Genomic DNA, 7,985 nt, shown 5'->3' with positions numbered 1-7,985 from the left:
CCTTTGGACACATTGTCAGGTGCGACCAGTCCCTGGAGAAGGATGTCATGCTTGGTCAAGTGGAGGGCAGTGAGAGAGGGAGGCCCTGGACGAGCTGGACTGACACTGCAGCTGTGACAGTGGGCTCAGACTCAACACTTGGGAGGGTGGTGATTTCTTCTGCGCGTGAGTCAGAGCCCATTGAAGGACCTAAGAATAATAATAACTACCACCTTCACAGGAGTAGATGCCAGGGCTCTGTTCCCTCAGAGCTGCTAGTGGGTTTGAACTAGTGACCTTTTTGTCATCACCAAGAGCTTAACCAGGACTCCCCATCATATAGAGAGATGTGTGTGTGCAAGCGTGTGTACACACACACACACACACACAATCTATACACTAGCTCATTGGTTCTCTGCCTCTGAAGAACCCTGACTGACATACTTGCCAAAGCCGAGCACACCCTCTGGCGTTCAGCACGTGGCCAGCAAGTGGGTGTGGAATGAACAGACCGGAAGCATGCGTGAGCGAGCTCTTGGCTTCAGACTACATCCGAGCCCACATCCGGGGTCGTGTGGGGCTGTTACCTTCAGCTTCCTCCTGGCGTTGAACTTCTTCAGGCAGTCCACGGTCTCCTGTCTGTGCATGCAGGAGGCCACGGTGGAGCGGTGCTGTGGGGAGAGGGGCACTGTGAGCAGGGCAGGCTGGGGCAAAGGCCTGCGTGAGGAGCCCTGAGCCGGCTGGCGTCTGGGGGGGAGATGCCCTTTGCTGTAGGGGCATCATAACTCACTGGAATGTTTAGCACCCCTGGCACTGGCCATTCCATGGCAGTAGTACCTCCAGTGTCGAAGCCAACCCAGAATACTCCCCATTTCCAAATGCCCCCTGGGGCCACAGTGGGTGGGAGGTCTGAGTCTGTGCACTGAAGCTCCCTGGGGCCCAAGCTGGGGGCCTGGGCCTGACACCTGGGGACTCTGGGAAGGGCCCAGAAGGGGACTCGGGGAAGGCTCACGGAGATCCAGGGGTGCTTGAGGGCCTCGGCGGCCGTGATGCGTTTGGACGGGTTGATGGTCAGCATTTTATTAATCAGGTCCTTGGCTTCCGGAGTAACGGTGTCCCATTCCGGTGATGGGAACTGGAAGGGGCAGAGAGGCCAGATTTGCCCAGCCTGCCCCAGGCCACCCCTGCGATCCCCCAGCCCCTGACTGGCAGGGGAGCAGGCAGGGGGCCCACTGCCCACTGTCATGGGCGGCTGGAGCCAAGGAAGTGGGGTTCCTCAATGCAGGGGCCCTGCTGGGACCAGCAGATCTTTGGAGCAGGGGCAGAGGGAAGGGGACCCCCGCCTCTGTTATCCTGAGCTTCCGCCTTATCTGGAAAGGTGCTGGCCAGTGGTTACAGAAGTAGAAGGCCTGGTTTGAGCTGTGTGACCACCCCTGCTCCCCCATCTGACCGCCCCCCCAGCTGAGGACTGACTGTGGTATAAAAAGCTCTGACACACAGTGGATAGATGTCAGCAGAAAAGCAGGATTGCTTGGTAGCTAAACCACGGAGGCCAGGGCCAGACTGTCTGGGTCCAAATGCTACTTACGTAACCCCTCTGTGCCTCAGTTTCCCTCATGTAAAATGAGGATAATCCTAGCCCTAAAACCAAACTCACTCCCATGGAGCGGATTCTGACTCACAGCAGCGCTACAGGACAGGGTAGAGCATTCCCTGTGGCCCCCTGAGGCTGCAACCCTAACGGGAGTTGAGAGCCTCATCTTTCTTGCATGGGGCCGCTGATGGTTTTGAACGGCTGGCCTTGCCGTTAGCAGCCCAGCTCACTGGCACCATGCCACCAGGGCTCCTCAGGAGTAGGACCTCAGTGGTAGGAAAGACCCTCAGTGGGGCTGTGGGAAAAGCTGTGGGCTGCTAACCACGAGGTCCAGGGTTCAAACCCACGAGCCACGTGTTGAAAGGAAGGGCAGGCTCTCTGCTCCCACAGAGAGTCACAGTCAGGGCAACCCCATCAGTTCTGCTCTGCCCTGTAGTCTCTGTGCGTCTGAGTCGGCTTGACGGCTCAGGGCTGAGGTCCCTGGCTGAAAGGAGAGCCGGCTGTGTCATGTCAGGTCTCGGGGACTCAGAGGGGTCCGAGAGGTGACATCGTAGCCGTGTGCTTCAGCTGATTTTCATCAGCTGATTTTTCGGAAGTAGGTTGCCTGTCCTTTCTTCTGCGAGGCCTCTGGGTGCACATCAGGCAGCGGCTGCGTTCGCTAAGCGTGTGTTGCTCCCAGGACAAAGGAGCACCAGCTATTGTTGCTAGATGGGACCCTGATGGCACTGTGTCCTATCGAGGCACTGGGCTGCTCCAGCCGCCAGCAGCTTTGCAGGAGAAAGGCCCGTCTGCCTTCATAAAGAGTTCAACTTAGAAAGCCTGGGCGGGGTTGCTAGAAGCAGCATCAGCCCGATGGCAGTAGGTTTGGTGTTTGGGATTTATTCTTGGAGGAGAGAGGGGGAGACAAAAGTCTAGCCTCTGGGGCTTGCTCCCTAAGACCTGGCCACCTTTGGGTGCTGTCTCTGCCTTTTGGGGGGAGGGGGAACTTTAGGCTCCCAGCCACTAGGTGGTTCAGGTTCATTTATCACTGGGCTGGGGCTCATCTCCTGCCCCAGGGCCAGAGCATGAGGGGCCTGGGTGGGGCAGGAGGGAAAAAGGGTGCTTCCCTGGGTCTGTGACTTGGGGGGGGGGCAGAAGAGGAGCGACACTCACATCATAGGCGCCAGCTTTGATCTGCTGGTACAGCCGGTGCTGGTCCTCATCCCAGAACGGGGGGTACCCCACCAGCAGGATGTACAGGATGACCCCTGGGGGGAGGGGAGGACAGAGAGCCTCAGCCTGTGGTGGGCAGGAAAGGCGAAGGCTGGGGAGGTCGGGGGGAGTGAGGGAGAGAGGAGAGAGGGGCAGCCGAAGGGGGAGATGGTCTTTGCTCCCAGGACGGACTTACCACAGGCCCACAGGTCCACAGGCTTTCCATAGGGATCCTTCCGCAGCACTTCCGGGGAGAGGTATCCAGGTGTCCCTGCAAAGCCTGCTCACAGACACACACAGAGGATGAGACTTAAGTGTCTCGGAGCCAGACCTGCTGCTGCGAGAGGGGACGGGGCTGCCCTGGAGGTGGGAAGACACCCCCCTCCCGCATGTCCACTGCACACCCCCACTTCACCCAGGACAGACATCAGGAAGCCGCAGACCAGAGCCGGCAAACACGGCAAACATACTTTCCACTCCAGAGCCAAGGCAGAAACCATGCCTCGGTCATGGAGCTCCATACCAATGCTCTGCACACCACCCCTCCACCCCACGCCCACCCCTGCAGCATGGCCTGCTGCCCTGAGACAAAGAAGGCTTTTGCTAGGGTGGGAGCTGGATCTTCACCCACTGCCACCCCCCTGTTAGGAGCTGGGGATGCCACATCAGGGGCCTATTTCTGCTCTGTCTTTGCCCCTGTGTCTTCAGGCACGTCTCTATCTTCGGGACCGTAGCCTCCTGACCTGACAGAGGGGAATCAGGCCCCAATGGCATCGCACTGGTAACGTGCTGGGCTGCTGACTGCAAGGCCAGCAGTTCTGCTGCTCCGAGGCAGAGAGAGGAGGCGTTCTGCCACCGTGCAGTTACGGCCTCGGAAACCCACAGGAGCAGTCCTCCCCTGTCCCATATGCATTCGATGGCTCTGAGTTTGGGTTTGAGCTGCAGTTCACAAGGTGGGCTGTTTGAAACCACCAGCCATGCCTCGGGAGAAAGACCAGCTTTCTATGCCCATAAAGAGCTACTGTCTCAGAAACCCATAGAAGCAGTTCCACCCTGTCCCATAGAGTCACTGTGGGTTGGCACGGATTCGATGGCAGTGCGTGTTGAGATGGGGGAAGAGCCCTGGGGGCCCTGTCGGGTAAGTGCTAGGCCGCTGGCCCCAAGGTCCACAGCTTTGGAAGCTTTCATGGGGCCGCTGTGAATGGGGACTGACTTGCTGGCCGTGGATTTGACTGCGTCTTAAACAATGCTGGAGCTCCTGGGTGGTGAGGATGGTCACGGTGCTTGGGGCTGTTGGGACCCACCCCCAAGTGCCTCAGAGGAAAAAACCTGGTGACTGTGGGAAGCCAGAACTGACAGCCTGCTGGAAGGCAGTCCTACGGCGACAACCAAGCCCCCACTTCCCCGCCCGTGCTACTTGGCCAAACATTGGGTCGCTCCTTTTATGTGCCAAGACCGTTTCTGCCCCTCTGCTCCAGGTTCCAGCCGGGGAAACGAAGGCGTGGGGAGGGGAAGCGGCTCGCCCTGAGTCACAGGGCAAAGTTAGAACCCAGGGTCCTAAACACGGAGCCACACTGCCCCATGAGCAAGGGTTCCAGATCCCTGAAAAGGACCAGGATGACACTCAAATCTCCAAGGGCACCGGGCCATCAGAGTGGAAGTCCCGCCTGGATGCCTTTCAAGCACCCGTCTAAGAAGCCGCCAGGGGCGGTCCTGCTTTGTCCTGCAGGGTGGCTGTGATGGAGCCCGCTGGATGGCAGCGAGTGCTTGTGTGCTCTGGTGGTACCCTTCCCAGGGTGCTTGGCTCTGTCTCCTCCTCTGTGACTTCTCACGCCCTGACTGCTAGGGGCGGTGCTGGCTAGCAGGGCTTAGGGTGCCCATGGGAAGGAGCCGGGTTGCTGTTTAAACTATCATCACGTTCCTCGGGGAGCACCGAGTCCATCAACCTAGAGGGCCGGCCAGGGTGGGGCCCTGCACCCCAGCTGGGGCTCGACTGCAGAGATGGCCCTCGAGTGGCAAAGGAATCCTAGGGGTTACCAGGTCAAAGGCAAGGCTGAGCGCCAACATCCTGGCCCACCCCACCCCGAGCCCACTCACCAAACCACGCCTGCTGCTCCCCCTCCACCTCGATGGCCAGGCCAAAGTCGGCCAGCTTCACGGCCGCGCCCTTCAGCTTGGAGGCCAGCAGCAGGTTCTCAGGCTTCGCATTGGCACCAGCACAGGGAGGGAGGGAGGGACAAGAGGGCCGTCAGCAAAGTCAGCCCACACTTCTGGGGCCTGGTCTTACAGGAGGAGGGGCAGCTGGACCATCCAGGGACCCCTGTGCCCACCCGCAGGGTCAGGGGTTCTGTGTGCACCGTCCCAGCATTCCTCTGGACAGCCCTCGGCAGCAGGTTCTGGAGTTCCTGTTTCCACAGGGGTCCTGCTTACTGCCCCCCGAAACGGTCCTGCTCTTTCCTGCCGCAGGGCCTTGGCACTTCCTGTTCTCCTTGCCTGACTGCTCTCCCTCCAAGTTAGACAGGGATGGCCCCTCCTCTCAAACACTTCTCAGCACCCCAAAGGGGCCACAGGCGCCTGAGGGTGGCCTCTGCCTTAGCTCCTGGGTGTGATCCTCAGAGATCCCATCAGGATTTGTGAAGCTTCTCCTCGGCTGTCTGTCTACGTGCTTGCTCTCCATCGTATCCAAGTCCTCTGCATCACCAAGGCTTAGGGCGGTGTGCGGCGGGTGAGTGCTGGGGGAGGGGGGGTGTGGGAGAGTGGAATGAAGATGTGAAGGACTTTGCCAACTCTGAGAAGGCTGCTTGCATTTGTCATGTGCAGAAGGATGAAGAAACCAAGGTTCACAGGAGCAGGTGACTTGACCCAGATCCCACAGCTGAGATGGTCCGGGAGATCCAGGAGGAAGCATCCAGGAGGAAGGAAGGCCGAGTCTGACTCCAGAGCGGAGCTCTCAACCACTCTCAGCTGGGAGCGAGGAACTGGGATGGGGACCAGGAGCTAGCTCCCTAGGGGAGGCCCCACGCCTGGTCTCTTGGTCATCAGGGCTGCCACCCCTGCTGTCTCAGCTCCCAGGATTCCTGCATCTCCTGCTGCATGTGGAGGAACGGAAGTGTCCAACCCCCCACCCACCCCCAACCCACGCCTGGTGCAGAGGAGGCTCGGAGCCTGGGCCTGGCTGTTGGGGCATCTGGCTCCAGTCCTGGCCCCACTTAACAGCACCTGCGGGAAGTGTTGACAAACCTAGGATTCAGAGTTCCTGCTTGGGAAGGGGCTCAAAGGCCCTGGAGATGTCTGCCCACCTCCAGCCCTTTTCCCCACTGAGACTTCCAAAGGGTCCCACTTCTGACCCTTCACTGCCCAGCACTAGGTGGGAGTCAAACAAATATAGCTCCTGGTCTGCACAGCATGTTCAGGCCTCATTTGTCCTCTGGGCGTAGCATCCCCAGTGTGTCCTGGGTCCCGGCTGCAGTCCTGCCCTGGTTTGATGAATGTGCTACTAATTAATCTGCCCCGCGCGGCCTAAATTTGGACCTCCTCTGCTCCCTCCTCCCCGTGCCCAGGCTGCAGCTATAATGGGGACAGCCGCTCTGGGAGAATGGGCCTGCCATCTGGCCTGAGACCCTCTCAAGCACACGCTTGCCTGTAGTGGACACCACGTCCCCAGGAGCTCACTTGGAGCACCAGGGGGAAGCCGTCAACTGCTCTGTGACAGCCAGTGGTGGTGGTGATGGTGTCACCCCCAGAGGGGCCTGGGCTTGCCCAGGGGTGGAACCGAGGACAAGAACAGGGCGCAGAGCCTGCAGGAAACATAGAGGCTGCACTCTGGCTGTCCCGTCCCTCCCTGTGTGCAGCAAGCTGGAGGCCCCGAGGGCAGAACCGTGGAACCCCACAGCAGGAAAGACTCAAGGGGCATTGTCTAACCCGCACAGGACTAGCTCCTGGGACATGAGTCTCATGTCCCTGAAAAGCGGGCGCTTAATGGACAGATGCCTGGCAGGGTCACCCTAGAGGGACCACAGCAGGAGCAGCGACTGGATTGAGTGGCTTTGGGGCACCAGGGTCCTGAGGACACAGGGCCTGGGGTCAGAAGCTCCAGTGCTAGATGCTCCAGCAGGAGCTGCAGGTCCGTGGGCAATTCCTCCATCTCCTTAGGCCTTGGTGTCCTGCTCTGATCATCTTAAGAGGGCTGAGTGGCCAGTGGGAGACTCCATGCCTGCTTGGTCCTGGCAGTCTTCTTTAGGGGGACACTCAGAGAGCCCAATCCTCCTTGCCTTTCCCCCCCAAGCCTGGCAGACGTCCCAGGAGCAGAAAAACAACGTGGCAGCGTCCTGTCTCATTTGACATCCTCACCAACCCAGTGCAGAGGTTGCTATGGCAACCTCCATAGTAAAGAAGTGGATGCTTCGAGAGGTTAGGGAAGCCCGGGCAGCATCCAGGGTGCAGTAGAGCACTGATGAAGCAGACAACTCTCCTCTAGTTCTTTAAAATTTCCTCCTCTCACTCGTATGGCCTTAGCCTTACCTCACTAATCTTGCTAGACCTGCGCGTGCACATTGGTGCAATCAAGATCTTTCAATGCATGAAACTCAAGATAGATAAACCCCTCAGAAACAGTAAGAGGAGCAATGATTCCCTGAGGATCCAGGAAGAGGTGGGGGTTGAGGGAGGGACGGGTAGCAATGATGACTGTATAACCCCACTTGAGGGGAAAGAACATAAGAATTTTAAGTGAATGGATACATGGGATGGTGTAAGTTATGGGAAAATATTAATAATATATGATATATTAAGGATTCAGGGAGGGAGGGCTAAAAAAGAGGAGCCGAAACCAAGGGCTCAAGTAGAAATACATTGTCTTGGAAATGTTGATGGCAATAGATGTTCAAGTGTGCTTAATACTATTGAGTGATGGATTATTATAAGATTTGTAAGAGCTCCCCAATAAAATGATCAATTGAAGAAAAAAAAAGTCCAGGCCGAGCAGCTAGGGGGTGGCCTAAGTGGGATCTGGTCCCAGGCCCTTTAGTCCCTCTTGGCAGCTCAGCCTTGGGTTCCTGACTGGACATAAATACATAGGTGGGCGTGGGGCAGGTGGCTCACCTTCAGGTCCCGGTGCACCACCCCCATCTGGTGGCAGTGCAGGACAGCCTCCAGGATCTGCTGGATACAGTGACTGGGGAGAGAGGGGGGAAAGGGGACCCCGTGTGAGGGTCAGCAGAGC

The 7,985-nt window shown here is 58.3% G+C and overlaps 1 protein-coding gene across 2 annotated transcripts in view; it reads right to left on the bottom strand.

Annotated features, from left to right (window-relative positions):
- CAMK2A (calcium/calmodulin dependent protein kinase II alpha) overlaps positions 1 to 7,985 on the bottom strand; it is a 69,419-nt gene that overhangs the window by 28,330 nt on the left and 33,104 nt on the right. For both annotated transcript variants that reach the window (XM_004696723.2, XM_004696724.3), the window contains exons 6-11: positions 7,865 to 7,937; positions 4,862 to 4,964; positions 2,961 to 3,044; positions 2,726 to 2,820; positions 992 to 1,114; positions 567 to 650 (exon numbers count right to left, since the gene is read on the bottom strand). In XM_004696723.2, the coding sequence (XP_004696780.1) occupies positions 567 to 650; positions 992 to 1,114; positions 2,726 to 2,820; positions 2,961 to 3,044; positions 4,862 to 4,964; positions 7,865 to 7,937 (562 nt within the window). The remainder of the gene's footprint in view (positions 1 to 566; positions 651 to 991; positions 1,115 to 2,725; positions 2,821 to 2,960; positions 3,045 to 4,861; positions 4,965 to 7,864; positions 7,938 to 7,985) is intronic.

Source organism: Echinops telfairi, unplaced genomic scaffold (genome assembly GCF_000313985.2).
Source record: "Echinops telfairi isolate 266 unplaced genomic scaffold, ASM31398v2 ScPeMD7_7469;HRSCAF=8507_0, whole genome shotgun sequence".
Classification (NCBI taxonomy): domain Eukaryota; kingdom Metazoa; phylum Chordata; class Mammalia; order Afrosoricida; family Tenrecidae; genus Echinops; species Echinops telfairi.
The sequence above is the reverse complement of the archived record's forward strand: the minus strand, read 5'-3'. Positions and strand labels throughout refer to the sequence as shown.